This window comes from Equus caballus, chromosome 18, assembly GCF_041296265.1.
Source record: "Equus caballus isolate H_3958 breed thoroughbred chromosome 18, TB-T2T, whole genome shotgun sequence".
NCBI classification, from domain to species: domain Eukaryota; kingdom Metazoa; phylum Chordata; class Mammalia; order Perissodactyla; family Equidae; genus Equus; species Equus caballus.
In genome coordinates, this window is record NC_091701.1 from 67,978,228 (window position 1) to 68,005,450 (window position 27,223).

The following is a 27,223-nucleotide window of genomic DNA, read 5'->3' on the forward strand; positions in this document are numbered from 1 at the left end:
TTTTAGGGACTGAACTATAATTTTTTTTCAGTTCAAGTATTGTTATAACAAGTGAGATATTAAAGATAGAGCCTTCTCTATATAGTAAATTGTATCCAGATTGTTTGCTTATACTAGGATTATAAAAGATTAGTTAGTTTTGCAACGTAACTCATTTTTCTAACTCTAATATTGGTTTAAAGTTATTTTAAAAATATAAGTAGATTGTTCTGAATTGAAAACCATAATTTATATATACTTAATTCTTTTCTAAGGGTGAAACTTTAAGTTTTTTAAAAATATGAAATTAAATAAATAACATACATTCTAGCAGATTGTGTGTTGTCATGAAAAATAAGGGGACTTGGGGTAACTTGTATTTAAAATTCTGTAACTTGGGTTGGGTAAAGATATACTTGAAATAAAGCATTCCCTTTGTAATTCAGATCCATTCTCAACATATGGTGCTAATGAAAGAACATGTAAAAAGTTTATGTAAATATTAAATTACTTTAGAAGTATTTTCTAGATCTAAAAGTACTAATGCGCAGTATATTAATTATAATGATAGCAGTTTGAAATTTTGATATTATAGTCACTTAAAACTTAACTATGGTGGTGCCTATATTAACATATTTATGTCTCATTTCTTTGCAGCAAGGAGTGAATAATGCTGAAAAATTTGACTATGTAAGTGCAATATAGAATTCAGTTTTCATGCTACATTCTTTATATATTTGTTTTTTGATTACTAATACTTTCTAATTTTGGTTTATAGGTGATGCAGTTTTTGAATAAGATGGCTGGTAATGAATATGTTGGATTCAGTAATGCAACGTGAGTCTGATTTATGACTTAAGTGTTTATAATGGGTCAGGACTCTTTAATTTTCAAAATCTAGATTATAGAATTTTATTTTAAATACTGTTTTGTGACTCCATATATATATAAAGTATGATTTTATATTTTTATATATATGCACATGCACACACACACACTCACTGTATTTAGAATTAATCTTTTCTTCCTTTTTGGCCCTAGGACTGACTTCAGTGAATAAATAATTATTTAAAATTTGGTCATTAGAGGGAAGTGAATGATTTCTAAATTACCTGAGGGGGGGGACACTTAAAATGCTTTAAGTATTTTCAACAAACTTTATGGATAATCAGAATTAGAAAAGATGCCAAGTTCACTTCAAATTACTGGCATTTATTCAATTTTCTCTTTTTCTATAATACCTGTCTTAACGTTTCTTAATCTGTATGTGTGCCTGGCTAATTTGATTTTTACCCCAGTTTTTTATTTTGAAATTTTCAAGTCTGCAGAAAAGTTGAAAGAATAAATGATGAATATCTGGATATCTTTCATTTATATTTTCTGGTTAATATTTTGTCTCATTTGCTTTTTCTCAACCTCTCTCTTTAGATAAACAGTTAAAAATACGTGTATCTCTACATATATATGTAAATATATGTAAATATACATGTATGAGGGCTTCTTTTTCTCTGAACTATTTGAAATTAAGTTGCAGACGTCATGCCACTTCACCCTTAAATAACTCAGCATGAGTGTCCTAAGAATAAGGACATTCTCTATGTAACCACAATACCATCAACACACTTAAGAACGTAAATATTAATTTTAAAATATCATGATGTTAATCAATATGTAAGTGTCCCCAGCTGTCCCTGAAATGCCTTTTATGACCTTTTTTTTTTTAGGAACTAATGAATGAATGTTCATGCATTACATTTGGTATATCTCTTTTATCTTTTTAAAATAGAAAAGGCCCCCTGTCCTAGACCCTTTCTTTTTAAAATTTTATTCAAAATTTTATTCAACTTTCTCGAAGAGTGCCAACCAGTTGTTTTATACAGCAGGAATTAGCTAACTTTTTCTGTGAAGGACCAGATAGTAAATATTTTAGACTTCTGTGCCATATGGTGTTGCAACTACTCACTTCTACTAAGTAGGAAAACAGCCATAGACAATATGAGGCTGTGTTCCAAAAAACTTTATTTGTAAAAACAGGCAGCAGACTAGATCTGGCCCATGGGCTGTAGTAGATATTCCCCATTTTGAATAGGTCTCGCTATTTCCTTGTGATTAGATAAAGCTTAAACAGTTTTGGTGTGAATACTAACTAGGTGATGCTTTGTACTTCATGTTTCAGAGGGCAAAAATTTTGAGGTTGTCTGCTTTACCAACTTTTATTCATCAGCTTAAGTATCTTCCATGAAGTTTTTCATGAATCTCATCTCGCCTCTCTTCTGTGCTTTCATATTACCATATTTTATTGAACTTAATTCTTTGTCTGTCTTTGTCCTCTCATCACCATTAGACTTTGACCTTCTTAAGACCTGGATAGAGTATCTTCCAATTCATTTCTGTATTCCTCTTATATGGCTGATATTAGGTACTTGATGTAGTGTTTGATGAACAGAATGCTAGGCACTGGGATAATGTCTAAGTAGTTAGTCCTTTATACCGTGCTGATGTTTTTTTAAAAAGTATGGCAAGTTGACATGTTTATTTACAAGAACTTTCCCATATCCAACATTGTTTTTCTGACCGTAGAAATATTAAAATACACAGTTAGAAGGGGCTGTCCACCCATGATCGATAATGCAAACAGTATCACCCACAGTTCCTCTTTTGTCAGCAGTCTTCTGGACGCTTATAGGTTGAGCTCTGAAATGTACCACAAATGGAATCTATCTGAGTCAAAACTCATCTATTTCTTCCCAAACTGCTCTTTGCTCCAGGGATCCTCATGTCAGTTGATTATCACCATTCTTTCAGTAGACTATTTTAGAAATCCAGTCTTTGTACCAGACTTCACCCTGGTTCTTCTCTTTCCCATCAGGTCAGAAGACTTGCCCAACTGCTCTCATGTTCTTGTGTTTGATTATACAGCTCCTTCCATTTCTATCACCACTACCTAAGTTCAGGCTTCCTGTAGCTCTTATTTAGTAGTCTCATAATAACATCACTTATCCTTTCTTTTTCCCCTTTCCTAAACTGATGACAGAGTTATCCTCCTAAAATGTAGATCTGACAAGGTAACTTGTTTGAAAGCCTTCAAGGTTCATTCTATAGGCAGTCGGGAGCCATTACATTTTTTAGCATTTTTTGGTCTTGGTAATTTGATCCTAGCCTCCTTTGTTAGTTTGCTGTTTCTCTACTCTTCTCCATGAAGGATATTTCCCAGATACATCAGAATATTTGCCATTCTTCAATGAAGTCCTGTCTTTTATACTTTTATAACTTTGTTCACGCTGTATGAAATTTGCCACCACCCAGGCTTCCCCCTGAAATCTGTTAATCCAGCAAATGCTGTAAGGCTCATTTCATGTGTCCCCCTCTCAGTGAAATTTCCATGGATTCCCTCAGTTTGAATTGACTGTTTATTGTACTTTGGGGGAATCCAGAAGATTCTGAAATTTTTTAGTATATTTCAATGGTGGAATGTTTGATAACTTTAAAATTAGCTTGTTTATTTACAAAATGTGAAGCAAGAAAGGGCCTAGTTCATTTCAGTCCTTTTACAGCTAAGAAAATTAAGGCTGAAAGAATTGTCACTTAAACGACTTGCCCAAGGCCACATAGCTAGCCTGTTGACAGAACTGGGACTGGAGCCCAGCAGCCTCGACTCTTAGGTCAGTGTTCATTATACTGCACTTTGCTGTACAGATTAAACTCCATTATAATCATACTTTTACAGAAAGTAAATTAATAGAGCCAATGTGTTTTTTTCTTCTAGGTTTCAGTCCGAAAGAGAAAGTGGAGATCGAAATTTTGCAATAGGATATTACTTAAAAGAAAAAAAGGTTTTTAAATTTTGTTTCTATTTCAAATAATTCTTTTATTTAATAAAATACATGAAGATGCATGCTAAGAACTCAACAATAGCTTTTCAGCAACTACCTATTAATATTTAAGGTGCAAAAGTTTTTGCAAAACACTCTTGAGTTAATGTTATCAAAGTGTTAATATTATGAAATCAGTTTGTATCTGGCAGTATTCAAATTTTCAGAGTTATATTACTACAAATTTTGCTTAAGGATTAGCCCATTACTTTTTCCAAAAGTACAGTGCCTGACTATTGTTGATTACACTTGACTTTTTAATTTTAAGTGGCTGGTCCAGTAACTTGTTTTATTGTCAGTTAAACTAGTATCTATAAATCTATATGTGATATAATTTTGCTTTATTTTTCTTCATTATTTCATGTTTATACCCTTTTGTAGGTTGTATACTATTTTGTTGTCAAAATGAAATATTTGTATACATTTTAAATTTAATCTTCATGCATCCTTTGCTTATGTGCATATATTTTTTTTGCTATGTGCCAATGTTTTTAATTGCCTTTCTATTTTTTTAGTGTTTTCCAGAAGGCACAGACATGGTTGGTATATTAGACTTCTACTTCCAGGTAATTTACTTTAACTATATGAATTGTTTGTATAAATTTGTGTGTCACATTAGATCTCTCTGTAATCTTGGCTCTAAGCCAAGAGAAAATACATTTCTCATTGACTCCCAAAAAAATGTCTTCATGAAAGACAGTCTCATATCTGTATCTTCTAAAAAGTCATGCCTCAGAATGTAATACAGAGAATTTTTTTCTGTAAAAACTTTATATTTAAGAAGTATCAAAAATAATGTACAGTTCCTGTAATTGGCTTCTCCTTATTATAAACTGAGCTCTGTCTTGTTTACTTTTAAATTTTGTTTGGAGGAGTTGCTTGTTTCTTTATCAGAGAGTTCATGTTAAGCATTTTAAAGTGACAGTTTCTCAGTTTGTTTAGTTCATTTCTGTAGTGTCACATAGTGACTTTTCTTCTATGTTAGAGGAGCTCTCCATATTCATGGGGAAGGGGGCCACTCACCTAATCTGCTGTGGTGTAGAACTCAATGGAAGATAGCCTTCCAGGACATCCCTCTCCTCCACCGATATTTTCAGTTCAGTTCATTCTTACAGATTTAATATCATGGTGTCTCTGATGCTCTATAAGCTACATAGTAACAAATCAATTATTGTTAATTTCTAATCTACCTTACATTTGCCTGCCTTTACTTTTGAAGATGCTTTAATTTTAACCTGTACTAATCTTAAAAAATATATAAGAGAGGTTGATAATGAAGTAGATTTTGATGGAAGTCCAAGTCACAGTTTGTCACCTGCCCGACATGAAGAACTGTGAATTGGGAAACCAGGCTATCAATATAAAATCAAGATCTAACTTGGCCACTTTTTAGCCGTGTGACCTAATTTCAATTTCTGAGGCCTGGTTTCATTATCTGTAGCATACGCTTGACATCTAACGTTCTGCATTACATTGAAGATAACCTGAGATGATATGTGTGAAATTCCTTTGAAACTGTTGTTAGATGAAATATAGTGTCATGTTGGCTTTTATCTAGTAGGCTTTATTTTTTTCCCTAGCCCATATGAATTTCTTCTGTTTGTTAAAGTTTCTTTTCCTCTAGTGTTCATATTTAACTTTGGCTGTTATGGCATAGATGCTACTAAGCTACTGTGAAATTTCTACACTTCAGAGCAAACATCAAGAGACACCCATAGAAGCCCTACCTGTTACTTTTGTGGAGAAGAACTGCTTCTAATTAAACCTCCATCAGGGTATCAGGAAAGCACTCTTAAATTGGCATTTGTCGTTAGGAGTGTATCACCTTATGACAGACAAAATGCCAGTTAATACTAAGTATGATGAGGAAATGATCATTGGAATTTAAATCTTGTTTCTTTTGGAAAACCTTTCATGATTAGATCAACTTTACTATAAATCTTTGCTATCTGGGTCAGTACAGTAAGTAGATTCTGTAGTTTTGAGAAATAGGGAAGAGGTTTTGTATAAATAGGCAAAAGTGAAAGTCAGTCAAAAAGTGGCTCCCAATCAGTTTTCTAATTCACTGTAGTTAAGAAGTTTCCCTTCTTGCTATTTCCAAACCCCTTTGTGCCTCTTGTAGATCCTGACGTATGAGTGAGGAAGGTTTGTAAGTTGAGAAAGTCTCTTCTTCTTCCCCCTTTGCACCTTCCCTTTCTCCTCTGCTTGCCCCTCAGTTTTGGTTGCTGATGATGAAAAGTAAAATAGAGCATATTTATTGTTCTTTTATTTTATGGGTAAATTTAGGTTTGGTGTGGTAAAGTATTTCCATTATTTTGATTATATTTAAATGCAAAAATTTCATCCCACAGTGTACCTGGACTTTGTTTTTTTCATTCATCATAGTATATCCAGCACCCATAGTCAATATCAAATATTTGAATGTTAATAAATGGTTTAAAAGGAAGCATTTTGGTTTAGGCACACAAAGCGTCCAGGCTAGAGCTGTCTTAGATTTTTCTTCCCTTAGTCCTTTGCATGTTACCGTATGGGGATGCTGGGCTTTGTTATGGTGAAATGTCAGGCATTTTATCATTTTTTTCCTAAAGTGGGAATTTCTCATGTAGATGCTGTCATAATACTGATGTATGTTGCTTTATCTTAAAAATATATCATGGCTCCTTCTTCTCTATTGAGTTAAAATAATTATGTTTGTGTATCCTATGGAAAGCATTAATATTTAAGCAACTTTGAATATCACATGGGGCAGTTACAAATCTTAGTGCTTAGAGGCTGACTCTTCCTATCCTAGTTTGGCTATTAAAAGACTGAATAGCTAGGTAAGTCAGGATAGCCTTAAAGGGGCTAGAACTTTGTTCAAATAAAAATCTTTGGAATATCATCAAGTTATGTTAAAATAATCCCTTTGGAAGAAAGATTTCAGATTTATATGAAATACCAGATAAAACAGATTATCTTAGAAGTCAAGTGAAATACTAAAAATAATGTGGGCCTAAATTTTCAGAATTCCCTTTTTTCTTCCTTTTAGCTGTGCTCCATTGAAGTAACTTGTGAATCAGCTAGTGTCATGGCTGCGACACTGGCTAATGGTGGTTTCTGCCCAATTTCTGGTGAAAGAGTACTGAGCCCTGAGGCAGTTCGAAATACGTTGAGTTTGATGCATTCCTGTGGCATGTATGATTTCTCAGGGCAATTTGCTTTCCATGTAAGTAATTGTTTAATCTTAATTTTTTCTGGCAAGAAACTAGTCTGGACTGGTTCTTTTAAAAATGCAGTTTAGAATTTGTTTCTAAAGCTGTACATTAATTTTTGAGAGAGAAGCTTGTTTTCAAGGTTAATTTGTTACAGAATTGGTAAAGAATATAGTGAAGCACTCTACCAGATGTTCTTAAGAACTTGAAGTTTAATTTATAGAACCTCATCACTTCTATTTTTAAGACATTTCAATGTACAAGGTTAGTACAGGCTTTCTTTTAGTTGTTAATGTTTTGCATTATAGTGATTACATGCCTCAAGAATTCCTTAAATTCAGAAGTAGTGCATAATTGTAATGTTTAACTTAAATCTTTGGTTACAGCCATAGATGTTTTCAAAGGGCTAAAAGTATGTTAAAGTTAAAACTTAAAAATATAATGCTTTAAGCTTGCTTGTACATTTGCTACTTGTGAAATGTATAGACTTTTCTTATTTCATTCTGCTTATGTCAACTTCTAATGTGCTAAAAAAATTTTTTATTTTAAAGTTTAGAAAAATAGATGCATTTAATGTTAACCCTCACTCAACTTCAGTAATTATCAATACATGACCATTCTTGTTTCATCTATATGTACACCTACTTCTCCTACCCTTGTCATAGTTCAGTACATAATGTTAAATGATAAGGACTCAAAAAAACCTGCAGCACCATTATTACATATAAAGACAACTAAAGTTTTAATCTTTAATATTATCAAAATATTTAGTCAGTGTTCAGATTATCTGGATTGTCTTATAAGTTATTATTTTACAGTTTGTTTGGCTTGTGCAAAGGGCCATACATTGTGATTGCTTGTGTCTGTCTCTCTTTGTGTTTTTTTTAATCTGTAGTCTTCCCCTTGACCTCTCTCTTTTTTCTTGTTATTTTTGATTGAAAAAACTGGGTCATTTATCCTGTACAGTTTTTCAACAGTCTAGATTTTGCTTATTACATTCATTCCATTGTCCCTTGTATTCCCTGTAAATTGGTAGATCTCATTCAGGTGATTTTTTTGTTTTGCCTAGTTTTATGCAAGAATCCAGCAGCAAGAAATACTCAATGTCTGAATATTAGTAAGCCGTTAATGAACACTGCCCTGATGATTTAATTTTTGTCTTTTATCATAATTATTGTCAAGTTTTACATAATGTAAAATTAAATGTTTTGAAGAGATTTAATTTGAATTACCGTCTTATCTCTATTCCTCAGAATTTCTCTGACAGTATATCACAGAAAGTCTTTTAAGAAGATATAATTTCTTGTTGTTTTCTAGTTGTAAAATATTTTTTTGAATTTAAAATAACTTCATACTTAAAAGCAATGCGTGTTTAATACAGAACAATTAAAAAATATAGATAGGCAAAAAGAATAAAATAAAAACATGTATAGCTCCACAATTTATATGTAATCTACTTTAACTGCTTAGAATATATCTTTCAAAATTTTTTTATATTTAAATGTATCTTAACTATTTATAACTGTCTTTTCATTTACTCTATTATAAACATGTTGATGAATACATTTTTAATGTTGGAATTCTACTGTATGGATATATACCATAATTTTTAAACCAATTCTCTTATTGTTGGGCATAACTTTTCTTATTTTAAAATGTTAACATGAATGTCCCTTTTTTCAAATTATTTTCAGGTTGGTCTTCCTGCAAAATCTGGAGTTGCTGGAGGCATTCTTTTAGTTGTCCCCAATGTCATGGGTATGATGTGCTGGTCTCCTCCTCTGGACAAGATGGGCAACAGTGTTAAAGGAATTCACTTCTGTCATGTAAGCGTATTTTCTTAAGGAAAATAACGATCGTACAAGTTGAACCATCCAATGATTCTCTTTTTTTTACAGTTTATTGATTGTTGGCACTCTACTTTCCTGTCTGCCAGTTAGTGGACAGTCATGGAAGTACTCATAGAGCAGCTTCAAACTGCCTCTACCAGACAGCTCCCATAGAATCATTCTTACAGAAAATTACATTTGTTTGATGCTTATATTTTAATTTTCATGGTTGTAGTTAGTTTTCAGTTTCCAAAAGCTCAGCAAAAGATATTAAACTTGGAAAAGTAATTTAAAATCCAACATAAATTAAGATTATTGTACTTTATTCTATCATCTTTAATCTGCCTCGTTGAATAGCTTTATCCATAAACCACTACCTTTAAAAATCTTTTTTTTTTTTTTTTGAGGGATTGTTACTACTCTTGACTAGTTCAGTATTTTATGTTGTTACCCAAGTCTTGGCTAATATTTCAACTTCTGGTTTTATTTACTGCTTCCTAGAGTCTGCATTGAGTACAGTAATGTTTTCTGCAGACTTTCTCAATTAAAATTGTGACTTATTTTTCAGTTTTTTGTATTTTACAAAAACTAGAGAATGACATAGGATTGCTTATAGATTATAGTGGATTGTAACTGGAATATTTATTTATATATTTGTAGTGCCTATTGGTTATTTGATAGAAGAATTCTTTCATCTGGTCTGTTATAATGCCTATTTTGTGGGAAATGAAAGTTAAACAGTTTGAGTGCTGAGCCCTAAGGTCACGCTATATAGTAAGCAGTGTTCTCAAATTTGTGTTCATATCTTCTCATTCTGACTTCAGCCCTCTTCTTCTTCTTCTTCTTCTTCTTTTTTTTTTTTGAGGAAGATTAGCCCTGAGCTAACATCTGCTGCCAGTCGTCCTCTTTTTGCTGAGGAAGACTGGCCCTGAGCTAATATCTGTGCCCATCTTCCTCTACTTTATATGTGGGATGCCTACCACATCATGGCTTACCAAGCGATGCCATGTCTCCACCCAGGATCCGCACTGGTGAACTCTTGGCCTCTCAGTCCTCTTCTTGATGCATCATGCTGCTTTATTAACATGCAGTGGTGCTTTCCATGAGATAGTAGTTAGGTTGAACAGTATTAGTGTAATTTGTTAAAATATGAAAAAAACAATAGCCAATGAATAGCCAGTTTCTTATACCTGTTCTGTTTATTTACAGGATCTTGTTTCTCTGTGTAATTTCCATAACTATGATAATTTGAGACACTTTGCAAAAAAACTTGATCCTCGAAGAGAAGGTGGTGATCAAAGGGTAAGCAAAATTCTTATTTTAGATTATTATGTAATATTTTTTTAAGAAAAAGAAAATGAGATTCGCTTGTTTAAATAAAACTTAGTTTAATTGTTAGTGGCCTCATATATTTGCTAATCACAAATTATCATAAACAAATTGTTGATGTTTTCATCCTCAAGCAGTAGTTCATAGATAGCTGCTGTTTTATTTAAATTGAAACTGGTAGGCCTAGCAGCAGAATTCTCCCCTCTGTCCCATTTTTCTGCTATTTTAAGTACTATTTTGAAGAATTGATTCTGTTGAAAGAAGATAGATTGGAAAGTGCTGCATACTATAAAAAGAAAGCCTTGTTTTTTCCTCTTAATATTTGTCAGTTCTAGTCTTGAATTGAAGTTTATTTTGACGTGGATGGGTATGTAAGTGGAAAAGGGATTATAGTATTAGTGAAAGACCTTACAAAGCCTCATAATAAGTTTTATAGGCCACTAAAGATGATATTTTTTTTTTTTTAAAAAGTGTTTAATGCAATAGTCCTGATATTCTTAACATTTGTTTATTATTAGTTTGGCTTCGTATTATTGCACATATATACTTCTTTTTTTATAGCTATTATTTAAGAGTGAGCACTTAAATTTCAGGAATAAGATTTCTTTGTCTTCATAATTGTTCGCTGGACCAAGGGACATGTTTTGAGTTTTAATTAAATTTCTTTGCATCCCATATGGAAAATGTTTATAGTAAAATTACCTAATTAGATTTGAACCTAATGTGAAGCATTAATAAGTAGAAAATATTTTGAATACATACTAAGCACATTTTCCTATTGTTAATTCCAATCAAAGTAACTTCTAATAATATATGAGAATTATGCTAAGCCGACAGAATAGAAACTTCCATGGGAATCAACATGAGTAACATGGAGCAAAACATCAGATGGTGGTGGGTGAAAATGTTAACAGATTTTAATAACATTCATTGAAAAATACCGTTTTATAGCTTGGACCTTTCTTCACTCAAGTGCACTAATAAATTATGTATGTTGCTTGAACAACTAGCATTCCTTTGGACCATTGGACTATGAAAGTCTCCAACAAGAACTTGCTTTAAAAGAGACAGTGTGGAAAAAAGTGTCACCTGAGTCAAATGAGGACATCTCTACAACTGTAGTGTATAGAATGGAAAGTCTGGGAGAGAAAAGCTAAAGAAATGAGTTCTAGTTTCAGAATGTTCTTCATTTAACTTTTCAAACACCTTTAGCTTTTTTGCATACTATAAATATTTATTTGAGTTTTTTTTGTGTTCTCAACCTTGAGTGCTGGAGCCATAAAGCTTTTTTTCTTTTAATCTTTGTATAAAGATAGTAGATTAAAAAGTGGATTTGTTGTTCTTTAGAAAAGTATTTGTAAGTAAATAAAGCAAATTTGCTTTATTTTAAAAAATGCAAGAAGGAAAAATTTCTTTAAAATTTTTCTTGGTGTAATTAAAATTTTAACTATATAGTCAGATTCCCATTTTAAAATAGCAACAGAAATTTGTAGTTTCTTGGTTCTAAAACCCACACATTGAACTCCTAAGTTTCATTACATTTTGTTTTTTCTTTTCCAATTTTAAAACTGAGATGATGACTGTAGTGGCAATAGAAAGTATTTCTATGCTAAATACAAAACTAAAAAGGCAAAATAATGAATCCCAAATTATTTAATAACAGCAGATTATAAAATTAGCTTCAGTTTACATTTTATGCCATTTTTAGTGATCGATGGGCTTTAAATTTTTAAAAATTCATTTTAAATTTTATCAGACACTTTAAAATATGTCCTGTCATTGCTTTTTTACTTTGCCGCTCCTATGTTCTGTCAGAATTGTCATGTATAGGAGTGTCTTATGTTATTAAAACATTCCAGCCAAAGATTTTCAAATGTAAGATAATGACATGTTTCATTGTTAAAAAGCTATAATGGTTACTCAGAAGGAGTGACAGTGAGTGTCTTCAAGTGAAATGTTTACCTGAACAATTTTATTTTCGTATTATCCACATAACTTTTTCTATGTTATATTTAAATATGAATGATGAATCTTGGTTTTTAGCTTTTAATAATTTTATTATCCTAATAATTTCACAAATGCTAATGAATCTTTTATGATAAATTATAATAAGCTCTCATAGTGTGTTCTATTTGAACTCTTTTAGAGTACTTAGGAAATGAATTCAGTCTGAAGGTAGTAAGTATGCTACTAAAATATCTGTTAGATCTGAATCCTTTTGTTTGGTTATAAAAATGCAATATTGAGAATCAAAACTTGTTTTAAGAGAAGGACTATAGGTTCTAGATAACCTGATTTCAAATAATTCCCAGTGTTTAAATTCTGTCCTGGCAAAGTGATTGTAAAATTCTTAGGACCTATTCACACTTCTTCCTTCCTCCATATACCTCTTGAGTTCTCCCCACAATTCCCCACAGCTTCGAGGGTTTTTTTTTTTTTTAATTGGTTTTAAACTTATATGGAGGGGGCAGGAGGGGGCTCTAGAAGGAGAACTTGATATGCAGTTTCTTAGTATCATGGCACATATGTGGTAGGGTAAAGTCTGTAAAAGTAAATAGAGTGTAGCAAAAAAGATTTCACAGTAATTTAGATACTAGTGCAACTATAGATATAGAAAATCCTGACAATGTGAGGTCTTGAGTTTGGGAACTATGATATTAGGAAAAGAAGTTCCCTCTCAGAGGTGTTGGTCAGAAGCCTTTTGGGCTAACTTAAGTATTAAACTTACATACTTAAATAATTACATACTACGTTTTAGAGGATTTTACGGTTACTTGAGTGTTCCTCTAATGTGCAGATCCTAATGCATGTCCTAATTGGATGCTTCTGGTTTGGCCGTTTGCAGGAGAGTGGTGTGTCTGAAGGCCTCGCCTCTCTGTGACTCTTTGGACAGTGGTGTTTGTATCAGTTTCACCAGAGCCGTTTGTGGTTTGGGGAACTGAATGCCTTAATAGGTAGTTTGCAACAAAGGCTTTATTTTTTCCCCTATGTTCTAAATTGTTACATTTTACTGTTTCACTTGGAAGTTGGTTTTACTTTATAAAATGAAATTTTAATGTTTCATATTGTGTTTATGTTTGTATAGATTTCAAAATCATGTTAATTTGTGGCACTTATTACTATGTTAGTAAGGTTTAAATGCACATTTATCAATGAGATAGGGTTATCTAAGCTATTGTGTTTATAGAATCTTGTTAAGGAAGAGCATCCAGAAATTTTAGTAGGAAGGTATAAATGGAAGAAGGGGGAAGATATTGTGAATAGGCCCTCCAACTTTACTTTAAAAAGAAAAAAAGGAAAACCTTTGCCAGATTTAAGGACATTGTTTTAATTCCTTAAGTATTTTTTAATACCTTTCCAAATAAAGTTCTTGAAAAGTACCCAGTGTTGTTGAATTTAATGTTTCATGCTATTACTGATTCTTGATATTCAAGCATGTAGAAGTTAGCATATTTGTTTTTCTTTTTTTCATCGTTAACATTTCATTTGAAATGCATATCCTTTCTGAAATACTTTATTTTTAGCATAAATGTTGTGCATTTTATCTTAGTGTTTGGATGAAAACATTTGTGTTATTTAGCTTTCTTTCATTTGCTTTGTATATTTAATAATGTACCTTTTATTTTCCGGTATGCCTACTTTTGTATTGTACAATAAATTTATTTTAAGCTGATTTTATTGTTTTTTTTTTTTTGATGAAAGCAACTCCAGCATTTTAAGTACAACAAACAGTTGGAATTTTAACTTAAAAATTCTTTATGAAGATTCTATTAAAGTGCTTTATATTTTTAATTAATTCTGAGGCTGCTATGAAGAGAAACTAGAAATACTCAAAAGGGCTTCATTTGATTCTTTTTTTTAACCTAGTATAGTGTCGGCGGGGTTTTTTTGGTGGGGAGGACGTTTTCCTATTGGTTGTACTGGAAGTATTTGAATAAAGACTTTTCTCCCAGTTTTTTTTGTTGTTTTTCCATTTGACAACTTAAAAAAACCAACACTGCCCTATTTGCAGGTTCTTTCTGCTTTCTGAGGAAGAATGTAACTGTTGTGTTTTATGTGTTGTCTTGAATAGGAAAAACATACTGCTAAATCAAATGAAGAGTATCATAATGTTGCTTTAGAATAGAACTGTCAGTCTCAGTAGAATTTATATTCAGTGGAATAAGTGCAATATAGAAATGCACCTTAACTACTTTTTAAGGAATTTAATTTTCAGAAGGAACTTAGTATATTTCCACACCATGGTTCAAATTATCATGAGGCTTCATTCATTGTAGGTCAAATACAGTACTTGAAATTTTTGTTTGATTAAATCAGCCATTCATATCCAGAGACGTCCCACATATATTTCCATCTATTTTTATATATTTCCATTTACTTCTATATATTTTGTAGAAGTTTTAAAACTATTTGAAGGGGAAATACCGTTGCTTATAGGAGTTTGTATATATCTGTGGGATTTTTTGCGTTAAGTTCTTTTGGGACTAGTAAATAAGGAGTTCTGTGTCATGGTATATTCAGAATGTAACAGTTTATGATCATTTGCTTTTAAAGACGTATGTGGGGTTTTTTGTTGTTTTTAACCCATTTGAAGGAAAGGGAGAGGTGACAAAGAGCTTGGTGATCTTGATCTGACAGTGTAGTTTCATAGGCATGAATGTCTGTCAAAAGAACCACTGATAGATGCTGATATGTCAGTCTGTATTTTGATAGTTTATTATAATGTGTGTATGTATAAAGTGTGTATAACTATATGTCTATCTATCCATCCATTTTCTGAAAATCAGCAGCAATTCTTTCCACATAGTATGTTATGTATAAATAGTTCATTGATCTATTCCTATTACAAGTTTTGTCATAAAAGAACTCCTAACATTTTTGCTGCCCCAGAATTTATAAAATATGACATATTTACTTGTTCAGTTTAAGTTGAAAGATTTGTGGTTTCTGTCCTTGCTCCCCTTCACTATCAGCACTGTCTGGATAAAGTAAGAATATTGGGGAACTCCACAGAAGGGAAAGCAAGAACATCAGACTTCATGTGGAAGTTGACTTTATATTTTAAAGCAGCTTCCAGATTTATTATGTAGAAGGATTGTATTCAACTTAAATGATGTATTTCTCAGTTTGAACAGTTTACGGAATAGTTTTATTCCAAGAATTGTACACATTTTTGGTTTATGAATCTGCTTTACTATTCATTTGTAAAAATTTTGGTTTTTCTCTTAGATGGTTTTGAAAATGCTAGAATGCCTTTTTAAAAACAGAAACGTGATTTCTGCTTAATGCCTTCTTTACCATTTTATATTAAACATAATATTTACATTGTGTAATAAAACCAAAACAAGCTTGTTGTGATGCATCATGACCCATCCCTCAGATTTTCACTTAGATTCATAATAGACTTTACCTTAGTCCATTCTCTGTCATGAAGTTCAAGGGCAAAATTACACTTGAACATACATTCAAATATATCAAGTTTAGCCACTTTTATTTCAAATTGTAGCAGTTAAAATGTTTGTTTCCTACACTGCTCAGAATTAGAAGGAGTTTAATTGTACTGGGAGAGGTTCTTTTATCCCTCTTCTCCCTCTGCCTCCCTCACAAGTAGTTTATTAATGTCAGTACCATGCAATGGACATGACTTGAAGAAACTTAGAAATTACACCATCTGAGGGGCCAGCCCAGTGGCACAGTGGTCAAGTTTACCCATTCCACTTCGGCAGCCCGGGGCTCACTGGTTTGGAGCCTGGGTGCTGAACCATGAACCACTTATCAAGCCATGCTGTGGCAGGCATCTCACATATAAAGTAGAAGAAGATGGGCATGGATGTTAGCTCAGGGCCAATCTTTCTCAGCAAAAAGAGGATTGGCGGCAGATGTTAGCTCAGGGCTAATCTTCCTCCAAAAAAAAAAAAAAAAATCTGAGTCTGGACTTCTGTTTTTAAAACTACTATAAGGGCATCTAGGGCAAAATCTATCCAGTGTAAATCAAAGCTTGCAAAACTTGATGTTTCTTAGCGTCCTTAACTTCTTAAACAGTAAGAGAAAAGGTACTTATTTTTTAAATGGAAGATGTTAAGTAGACTGAGCATAGATCTTTATATTTATTTAATGAAGTGATTCTATTACTATGGTTTTAAGAAACATTCTTTTCCTTAAGGAGCATGTATCAGAAGAAAATTTATTTAAAGGTTGACTTAGTTTCCCGTTTCTTGTTTTGTAGATTTGTAGATCCACTTTAGTAATTTTTATAAGTTGTAGCTATAGAGATCATTAAGATGTGCAAAATGTGTAAAGCTCTGTTGATTAAAACTTTTATAATGGCTTCCTAATCCATTAACCTTTAACTAAAATGAATAGGATTAGCAGTGCAATTTTGGTGGTGTCTGTGGTATTTTTTGCATAAATTACAGAACACATCTTATTGAGAACTGTTATGTATTCGTGACAAAAAAATGAACAAGTTAAGATCCTTGGTGCTGAGAGCTGTGATGAACTCTATGAGCAGTCCAGTATGGAGGCTCACAGGAAAGAGTAGTAAAATGACACATTCAGGCAATTTGGATCTCATAACACTTCTTGTAGACTTTTAACTCTAAATCTCATTTACTAATTCAGATATATTTCAGTTAAAATCTCACTGGTAAAGAACAATTTCGTGTACTTATTTTTATGCCACATTTTCAATATCTGAGGACATGAATTTTCTGGACACAGTATTATTAAAAACAATGAATTTTTTTCCTCATTAAGTACTTACCTTGCTGAAATGCTTTCAATCCTAATATCTCAGATGATGGAAATTATCTGTCTGGAAGGCTTAGCTTTTGAAAAGAAAAATTTTTACCTGAAATAGTTTTAAACTTCTGTTTTCATGTTATATTTCTAGTGATTTTTGTTTATATAATGAAAATCGCCTCTGCCCAGCAAATTCACTTGGAACCCTGAGTTATAATTTTAATTCACATTCCGTAAACAGCTGAAGAATTTGTTTCCTTTTTCAAACATAGTTCAGCCTTTCTGGATCTGATTTTCTTTCGTTTACCATAATCTTGTAATTTATTAGAATTATAGAGCTGAATTTGAAAGTATTCTTAGAGTTTATCTCTGCAAGCTCCCACTCCACCCAACTAGCTTTTCCAGGTTTCTTAGCACCTTGCTTTCTCAATTAACATATTTACAATTTTTCTTTTCCTTTTTTGATGGAGTTGGTCTGTTTTATGTTTTGTTGAGACAGCCTTTTGTTTGTTGGTGGTTTGTTTTTAACAGGAAAGCATAACTGGTGGTAGTTAACATGACTAAGTTATTTGGCAGACTATCCCATCAGCATTTACTGAAACTACTTAAGTGTATTTTTCTGGTAAACAGTCGTGTGCCACAGTTTATAAAGACTAGTAAAGTTAGAAGTGAATGTTAGAATTATACAGTAGTTCTAAAAATAAGACATTACCCTTGAACCTTCTTTGAAAGAAAGTGTAGCAGAAATGTCACTCTAAAAATAAATGTACCATTGGCTTTTTAAAATAAATTCCTTTTGGGTTAGGTTAAATATATAACTAAAAAGATCTTAAATAAGCAGGGGTTATTGGAGTTCTAAACAAATGTTCACTAAAAAAAATTTTGTTTTCTTTGTAACTTAGCTTTTTCCAGCACATACCACACAAAATATCTAGCTACTCCCCTTGTTTTTATTTTAGATATTTGGATCTCTGAGTAGCTTCAGAGCAAGTCTCCTCATTTGTCTGTTTATTACTCTTGTGTGTATTGTCCTCAGTATCAATCTATTTCTTAGTTCTGGGATTTTTATTATTTATTTATAAAGGAAATGTATATTGCTGTTCTTGAAATGCATTAATTTTAAAAGCCTTTGTTGACTTACAAATGTTAAAATTTAAATATTGTTACTGCACTTTCCTAATTCTCAAACTTTGCCTTAGATAGCTCTTCTCTCCGCAAGTTTATATAGGTGAGAACCTTTTAACTTTTAAGAGACTGGGCCTTATTCAGTATAAAGTGTGCTTGCTTTCACATTATACCTATTAAAATTATAGTGTGATGCTGAAATATTAACATGAATTATACAAGTATAACCATTCATAGTTGGACCATTCCATTGTAAAAACCAAATTAAAATCACGATCTTTAGCCTCTTGTTTTCTTTAGGTTAAAATTACTAGTTTTCATTATTTTGTGTGTAAATTGTTCTTTAAGAGGATAACATAAAACTTAAGTCTTGACTTTCTTCCATTAAGTGAGATTAGTGATGGTTGTATAAAGCCACAATATAAATTATTAATTGAACTCCATCTAAAGTCTATTGTTCTTTCTCAGTCACTCAAAATTAAAGATCCTAATTGAAAAACTTAAAATATATTAATTTCAAGTATATGTTTTTTTCATCCTTTCCTATCAATTAATTTTTGGCTGAAAATAAGGTAACTTAAAAAATTATATCAGAGTTACTCATAAAATGGGTTTTCATTTTCAAATTTTCTTATTGCTGATATATCATTTCCAAATCTTTTAATATTGTTAACGTTTGCCATTCTAGTATTGCTTTCTTGAACAAGTTAAAAAAACCCCTAAGTGTAAAAGTCCAAACTTCTTTTTTTCAATATAATATAGCTTATGCCTGATAATTTATTATTTTACATATGACTCTAAATATATGCATCTGTGGGTCCAGGTCTATGCACAAGATTTATAATTTAACTAAATGAACTAAATAATACTGTTTCCATTTTGAATTGAGATGAGTAATGTTACATTTTCTGCATAATGAAACTTCATTGACATCTCTTGAAATTACAGGACAAGTGATTTTGTTAAAATTCTATGGTGACTAATACTATTAACCCTCTTTAATCATAACAATAAAATATTCCTGCCTTAGTGTCTCTTTTTTACTTGAAAGAGAAACTTTAGAGAATGGTTTCAAGGAGGAGGGGAAGTAGAGCTTAAGTTTCTATTTACCTGTTAGTGAACTGTTTCAACTAAACTAGGTATGATAGCAGAACTTAGAGTATGTATAACTTTTCTTTCACCTGAAGGAGAAACAAAAGGAGAAAGAAAACTAATTTTCTATATTTTTAGCCAAGTAATAAAAATTTGAGAAGCTTTAATATTTATTTTGTCTCGTGCAATTTTATTTTACATCTGCCGTATATGCCTGCCACTGTTTCAGAATAAGCACTGTTGTTTATTTGGTGTCCCTTACATGTGGAGCTTTGTCAAATATCATATAATGATATTTGTTAGTGCATTACCTTGTACTTAGGGGCTCTGGATAGAGGGTTGCTGCTGTATTTGCATATTGTCTTTTGTAGTTTTTGCTTTGCAAAAAGTCTCATTCAGTGCCACTGTGAGGCTTAGAATTTTGTGTTAGTTAAGAATTTGGGATCCTCTGCAAAAGTTCTTAACTTGTTGAAGCTTTCAGTTTACCTTGTGCTTTTTGGACTTAAATAACATCAGTGAGTGCTGGACAGTTGGGCATAGGATCTGGGTAGGTAGCCCAATGTGATATACCGTAGGCATGAACTTCTGAATTTTGTTTTCTACCTTAAAAATCCATGTAAATTTTGTTCTATTTCGTAATTCTTGTTTTAATATTTTTAAAACAAGTTCTATGACTTAGAACTTTAGAATAGAATTACCAGTTCTGTGACTAAACTTTTCCTTTCTCCAGAGTCTGAGTAAAATTGGCCTCAAGAAGATGTGCCATCCTCATTCATTCTGACATAGGAGAGTAAACCATAACAGTTAATCTGTAAACAATCTTAATCACAGGTTTGAAATTACTGTTTATACCCCAAATTGGTGATGACTTAAAATGGAAAATAATGTCCCATCCATGCCTATTGCCTGTGCCTAAAGACGTTGGAAGTCTAGAGTTCGTTTGTCAGTCCCTTACCATAGGAAGCTCAGCATTGTGCAGGCTGGAACTGAGTATACAGTGATCTGTCCTCAAAGGTGTGGGCCTAAATCCAGGTAATCTGGGTTTGCCCAGGCAGTCCAGTTTGCTAGCATAGCAAGATCTTGTGGTTTTCTGTAGATTTCCTCTTTTGCTTCTAATGTCAACGATTTCAGTCAGCTCTAGCAGCAGAGCATACACAATACACCATCAGGAGAAACCTAGTAACATCAGACTTTGAATAGCATGGCTTTTAGGATCATTGGTAATAACTATCACTTATTGTGACTTAACTATTGGTCAACCATCAGTGAAAGGCATATTTTGAGAATTTTTTAATCCTCATAAAGTCTATGAAATAGGTACTATTATTACCTCTGTTGATTTAGATAGGTCTTGTAAGTTCCTTAAGATCACACAGCTTTTAGATGTATTGCATGAGGGTTTGCATCCAGGCAGTTTTGGTTCCAGAGCCCATCCTCTTGAGCATAGACTACTGTTTCCCATTGCAAAATGTAACAGGAGCAACTTATGTCTCCTTGTCAATAAAGTTGGGATAGGCCATGAAAATTTAAGGACAGTGACCATTTCAAAGTGCCTTGATAGATCAAGCATTCAGGGAAATTTCATATTAAGATTATCCTGTGATAAGTTCATTTTTCACTATAACTTTTATAATGCAAACAGTGTCTCCATCCCATTATCACCAATATCCTATGAATCTGCATATACATATGTATTTCACTCATAGAAAAGAAATTATCATCTCCAAAGACCCTTTTGCTGAGAATTTGGTGTGATGGGAAGCCATTGAGGGGCTTTCAGCAGTCAGGATCTAACATGACCACATTTATGTTCTCAACTGTTGATCTAAGTAGGAAAAATTAACTGCAATATTACTTGACTATAGAAGATAGTCAGCTCTAAATCTTACCATTAAAATCATTTCTTACCTTAGCTCTCTTGTAGATATAAGTGCTTTTCATTACTTAAAAAATTTCCTTGTATATTCCTACAGCATTCAATGTAAATATAAATTAGTATGTTCGCACTAAAAGCTGATGCTTACTGTAACTCAAGACTTATTTTAGAAGATGCATTTTTAAATCCTTTTGTTTGCCTCCTCTAAATATCTATCAGTTAGACTCAATTTATTAGAACCTTCCTAAACCCTGACTCTTTAGAGATTTTCATAAAGTTCAAAGTAGGAGTTTTCATTAATCCTATTTATATATAATAGTCCTATGATCTGGAATTTTATATCCAAAAAAGTGAATGTCTTTGTTTACATCTACGCTTGTTTTCAGGATAAAATTTTTTTGGGGAACCAACAGAACTAGAATGATGAAAAGATCAAATTTTCTATCCTCGTCTAGAGCCATTTATAGTTGTCCTTGTATATGTGTTTGATTTTGAGTTTAATGACAATGTTAAATATAAGCAAAATCATAAAAATATGCCCATGTATACTGGATTATGAAGAAGCATGCACAATTCTGTTATTACAGTGTATTAAAAAATTCTATTCCAATGCCCTTACTCTGGCGAGTGGCAGTAAATGTACCAGTTTTCCAATTAAATTGTTCTCCTTTTCTTCCACTATTGCTTTTGTAATAATCTAGTATGGTACAAGAGTGGTCAGATAGTTCATTATTTATATGAAGTTGCTTTCCCACTTATGTGGCTCTAGGAAAGTGGCCAGGACCTTCTGGTTTCTGCGTTTTCATTTCAATATTATTAGTCCCTGTTTTACTTACAATTTTACTTTACAAACAATTTTTCATCTCATCCGTATACCAGGAATTCTGTTTTCCTTTTGTGTGTGCTTTCTCCTCTTCATTTCTGGTACTATATGTAGGTTTCCCACCAGTGACCAAGATCAGATCCCTCTATATAAATGAAAATGTATAACCTTTGAAATTATTTTTTCCTTTCTACTAAGAATCTCTCAGTATTTCACTAGTTTTTGTTTAAACAGCACACAAACAGAAATAGTTCAAGATATTTAGCCAATTTAATTTGATGGAGTAGTTCAGATTTTATGTAAATTAATTTAGCATTGTCCTATTCATTATTCATTCACTAATTAGTTATTCATTCAACCAGTATTTATTTCTTGCCTATTATGTGCCAGAAACTGCAAAGTGCTTAGGATATGCAGTGGTTAATGAGACAAGTATGATCCAGCCCTTGGTGTTTGCAATCTAGAAGAGGAGGCAGATATTGAATAAATAATTACTAAATTAAGATGATAAGTGATTTGTTCATACTGATATATGTAGATCTAGTTCATTTTAACTTATAAGAGAGATGAAATGGCATATACCATATGACACCGTTTTTATACACTGATAACAAGACTTTATGAGACAAATATACAACGTAATTAAAGTATAAGAGCATGCACACCAGGCTCCAGTAAAGCTTACCTCTGGGAGGAAGGGGAGTGGACGTAGGGGCAATAGTTAGCTGTATGTTTAACATTCTATTTCCTTAAAGAATAGGCTGAATTTCTTTAAGCAAGTATGATAATGATAGAAAAGTACAGATTGCTAGCAGAGGGTGTAACAAGAAGACCTCATTTTATCTGGATGAGTAGGTATGGTTGGTTTTCCCTGAAAAGTGGTAAACTTTGAATGAGTTAGAGGAAGGGTGGAGTAGGATTAATAGGATAGTCTGGCTTGAAGGCCCCAGGGCAGGAGGAAGTTTAACACATTTGAGAAGGTGAAAGGACGCAAATGTGGTGAAAGAAGAGTGAGGCGAGGTGAATGGAGATTGGCCCTGGATGAGTCTAGAGATAAGATCACATTGTGTAGGGTAGGTCTTCCCATGTTCTAATGTGCATCTGAATTGTTAGTGGGGCCTAATTTTAAAATGCAGATTCCTAGGCCCACCCCCAGAGATTGATTAAAAAGCATCCCAAGTGTTTCTGCTGCGGGTAGTCCTCTGAACACAGTTTGGGAAACATTTATGTAGAATTTTCTATGCCATATTAAGAGTTTTGGACTATTCAAAGTGCACTGGCTTCTAAGAAGGGGAATGACATAATTTGGTTTTTAAACATTGCTCTGTGGAGAACGGATTAGATGGAGACAAATGTTGAAGTTCTGGGCCTGAGATGAGATGTGATGTGTAGAATAGGGCAGTAGAGGTGAGAAAGGTAGGTAGATATGAGATGCGTTTAAGAGATGAAATGGACAGCATTTGGTGATAGTATTTGGTGGACGAAAAAGAATGAGATATCAGGTTGACTGTCAGGTTTTTAGTATGAGCAACATACTAAAAAAGCAGGACAGGTGCTGCTGCATTTTGTAAGATGGAGAACACTGGAGAAGCAAACCTTGGGAGTACAGGAAGAAATTAATTTTGGTGGTTCTAATAACTAAGGGTCTGTTTGTAGATATCAGAGGTTGATTAACAGTGGTCTAGACAAACGGGGTTATTTTTCTAATATAAGAAGTCTGGGGTTGGACAGTCCAGAACTAGTGCCATCAGTAAGGTATGCTTCTGCTCTGAACAACCTTAGTGTGTTGGCATTAGACCTCATGCCTGTCACTTTATACTCACAAGATACCTGTTCCACCTTTAGCTTCACTTGTATGGTGAAAGTGGAAGAAGAAAGGAAAGAGAGATAGCTAAATCAGGTAAAAGAAGTCCCCCAGAAACCCATCTGACCCTCACTAGCCAGACTAGCTGCAAGGGAATCCAGGGAAGTATTTTTAATTGGGCATGTCACTACCCCTAGCAAACAGGAATTCTGTTAGTACAGACAGGGTAGGGAATGGATGATGGGTAGGCAATTGGCAGTGTGTGAAAGCTAACTTCTGTTTGACGTGTCTGTATTGTGAGAGATCCAAGTAAGTAATGTGTCAGATAGAGCCCTAAAACTTAGGAGAGTGGTCTAAACTGGAGACAATTGTGTGAGTGGTCAGCGTGGAAAGAGTGGATTCAAAGCTATGGAGGTGTGTGAGATTGCTCCAGGAGAGTGCAGAATGAAAAGGAACTCCCATTTTAAAAGTAGGATAGAGTAGTAGGGCTCCCACTAGGGAAAAGTGACCAAAAAAGAGAAGTTCACCATAGTGTAGTATCAGAAGTCAAGGAAAGAGTGTTTCAAGAAGTTTGGAGCAGTCAACTATACCAAAGCAGAGAAGTGTTAAGTAAGAGGAAGGGTGTCCTTTTATCTGATCTCTTTCTTAATTTCCTTCTTTTGGTGTTAAAATGTCCTTTTACCAAGTAAGTGATAATAGTAGATAGTAGGATTGTTTTCATTATTTGCACTTGGAAAATAAAAGATTGGTAGCCCATATTGGTAACTTCCTTTTAAGAAAATTGTATTGGCTCTGAGATACAAAGGTCAGAGAATTACTGGAGTAGAGCAGGTTTGGCTGCTGACAGAAACGTCCAGTAAAGGAGAGCTTGAAATAGATGCAAGAGAGAGGAAATGGCCAATAAAGTGAGGTTCCTGGAAAGAGGTGGAGCTCTCAGCAGAAATGGAGGAGTAGGTTTGGTGGGAGGAAGAGCATCTTCTCCAACAGTATAGCACGTTGAGAGGTAGAGGCAGGTCGGTGGGTTTGCAGACATGGGGGGTGGGGGTGGAATTTGAGGGAGTTTCTGCCCATTGGCCTCCACTGGCCTGAAGCATGTGAAAGGAGGCTTTCTGTTGAGGATGAGTGTGGAGTTGGAGGAGGCTGTGGGGTTTCAGGACATAGACCAGATAGGAAATGTTCTTGAAGAGTCCGGGAAAGAGCTGAGGGGGACATGGCAATGTCAGAATACTCTTGAGCTTGGTAACCATGGATTTATAGTGATGGCAATCTGCTCCCTATGGCTGCATCCTGAATTGGGGTTTAGGAACTGCAGATGATCAGGCAAGGGAGTTTAGAGCATTTACCAGAATGTACTTTTAACAGTAGGCTTTGGAATCTACTTTAGACCCTCCCTACACAGAAGACGTGCTTTTAAGGTTTTTCCCTTTTAGAATTTAGTTCTACTTAAAGAATTCTCAACTAATATAGATCACAATAATAAGTGAGTTCTGTGTGTAATTTTGCCATGTCCATCCTCCTGAATGGAAGATTGAATAAAATATTACTGATAAGAATTATAAATGTTAAAGATATGTGTTAAGCAGTCTCATAGGCCCTCAGAATGGCACTGGACTGATTTTTTTTTTTACATTTTATATATATATATATATATATAGTTGTGGGTTTTTTTGAGGAAGATTAGCCCTGTGCTAACATCTGCTGCCAATCCTCTTTTTGCTGAGGAGACTGGCCCTGAGCTAACATCTGTGCCCATCTTCCTCTACTTTATATGTAGGATGCCTGCCACAGCATGGCCTGACAAGTGGTGCGATGTACGCACCCGGGATCTGAACCAGTGAACCCCAGGCCGCTGAAGCGGAACGTGCGCACTTAACCCCTGTGCCACCAGGCCGGCCCCAGGACTGATTTTTTTTTCTGCCTATTTATATGTATTTTTTTCCTTCAAATATGACATCACTTTATTTATTTATTTTTTTTAAAGATTTTATTTTTTCCTTTTTCTCCCCAAAGCCCCCCGGTACATAGTTGTGTATTCTTCGTTGTGGGTTCCTCTAGTTGTGGCATGTGGGACGCTGCCTCAGCGTGGTCTGACGAGCAGTGCCATGTCCGCGCCCAGGATTCAAACCGACGAAACACTGGGCCACCTGCAGCGGAGCGCGCGAACTTAACCACTCGGCCACGGGGCCAGCCCCGACATCACTTTATTTTTGAGGGTCTTAAAAACCCCCTATTCTCCAGCAGCTTCTTTTGTATGCTTCTTTGGTATTATATGTCGGAGGAACATGTTGTCATAACTTGAATAGTAATCATGTTAGACTGTCTGTGAAAGTGCTCTGAAAAGTACATAGCTCTAGAGAAACATATTGTTACTGTGCCTGTTCTGTGTTTTGTCCATAAAGCACACGTTGGCCTTTTCATGATAGAACTGTGAAATAAACATTAAAGAATGTGGAGAATTAAGTCTGGCTCTCTGGAGACCAATGAAAATGGGGGTTTCTTTCTGAAATCAAAGCAGTTAGTAAGGCTGTATTGTGGTTGGAAGCACTGCAGAATACTCATGTACACGTGCCCATCTTTCTTGTGGTAGCAGTATTTAGGGCACGCAAGGGAGTGAGAGGTCCTTTAAATTGAAACCATAATTCTGTCTCTAGTGCTGCCAAAACTTTTTTTGCTTCCCAGCAGAAAGAGAACTCATCTCTTTTCAGAGACCTTGTTCATAGTTATTTTTCATTTATACCAGGCAGTGTAAGAATCTTTTGACTCCAGTGGCCCTGACCCTGATTTTGTTTTAAGTAATATATACAAGCATTTGGTGACCCATCTCTTCTCTTCCTGTCTTATTCTTCTTTGCTCCTAGTTTCTTTGACTCTTTTGGGTTTTATGTTTGTGTTTTAGTTGCTTACGACTTGTTGTTTTCGTTAATAATAGATGTGAATAAACATGACATTTGATCATGCCAGAAGTGTTGCACCTTGTCCTCTATCTGTACACACTAATGTAGCGGTAACTAATCTTCATAGAGTTCACAAATACTTTGTTCATGAAAGAGAGGAGGAGAACCAGAAGACAGTGACTATGAGAGTTTGATGGTTGTCAGTGCAGTACAAATACTCTTAGTGGTCTTAGTATTTGTACAAATACTTAGATATTTGTCCTCTTAGGTATTTGTACTGCCACACGGAAGGTGCACTTTTGTTCTTCAGAGGAATGTTTGCCTTTGCTCATTTCTGTTTTTCTCCTACTTGCTGCTTACCTCCTAATTAGGAGTGCTGTTTGTCAGACCACACAAAGATAGACTGTTAGCTACTTTTGTACTTGGAGCTAAAAGGAGGGTTGCTTATGAGCCTATTGGTATCTTTTTAGACCATTCATTTGGCATTTACCGGAATAATATGAGCCACTGAGATAAGTTGTTTATTGGCTGCCAATGCTGTAGCAGTCCTATTTGCTCTATTCACATTAACTCAAAACTCACATTTCATTTTTAGAGACTTAAATGCAAAGAATGAAGATATCTTTAACATTTTTCCTTTTGTGGCATTGATATGCCAAATTGAGTGAT

At 33.8% G+C, this 27,223-nt stretch overlaps 1 protein-coding gene across 4 annotated transcripts in view; it reads left to right on the forward strand.

Annotated features, from left to right (window-relative positions):
* Positions 1–27,223, forward strand: part of GLS (glutaminase) — an 80,169-nt gene that overhangs the window by 37,782 nt on the left and 15,164 nt on the right. For 2 of the 4 annotated variants that reach the window (XM_023622236.2, XM_023622238.2), the window contains exons 8-14: positions 637–669; positions 758–816; positions 3,746–3,812; positions 4,367–4,417; positions 6,880–7,056; positions 8,737–8,868; positions 10,081–10,173. In XM_023622236.2, coding sequence (XP_023478004.2) covers positions 637–669; positions 758–816; positions 3,746–3,812; positions 4,367–4,417; positions 6,880–7,056; positions 8,737–8,868; positions 10,081–10,173 — 612 coding nt within the window. Of the gene's footprint in view, positions 1–636; positions 670–757; positions 817–3,745; positions 3,813–4,366; positions 4,418–6,879; positions 7,057–8,736; positions 8,869–10,080; positions 10,174–11,151; positions 13,874–27,223 lie in introns of those variants that run through there. The other 2 variants (XM_070241445.1, XM_023622237.2) reach the window with 2 other exon arrangements.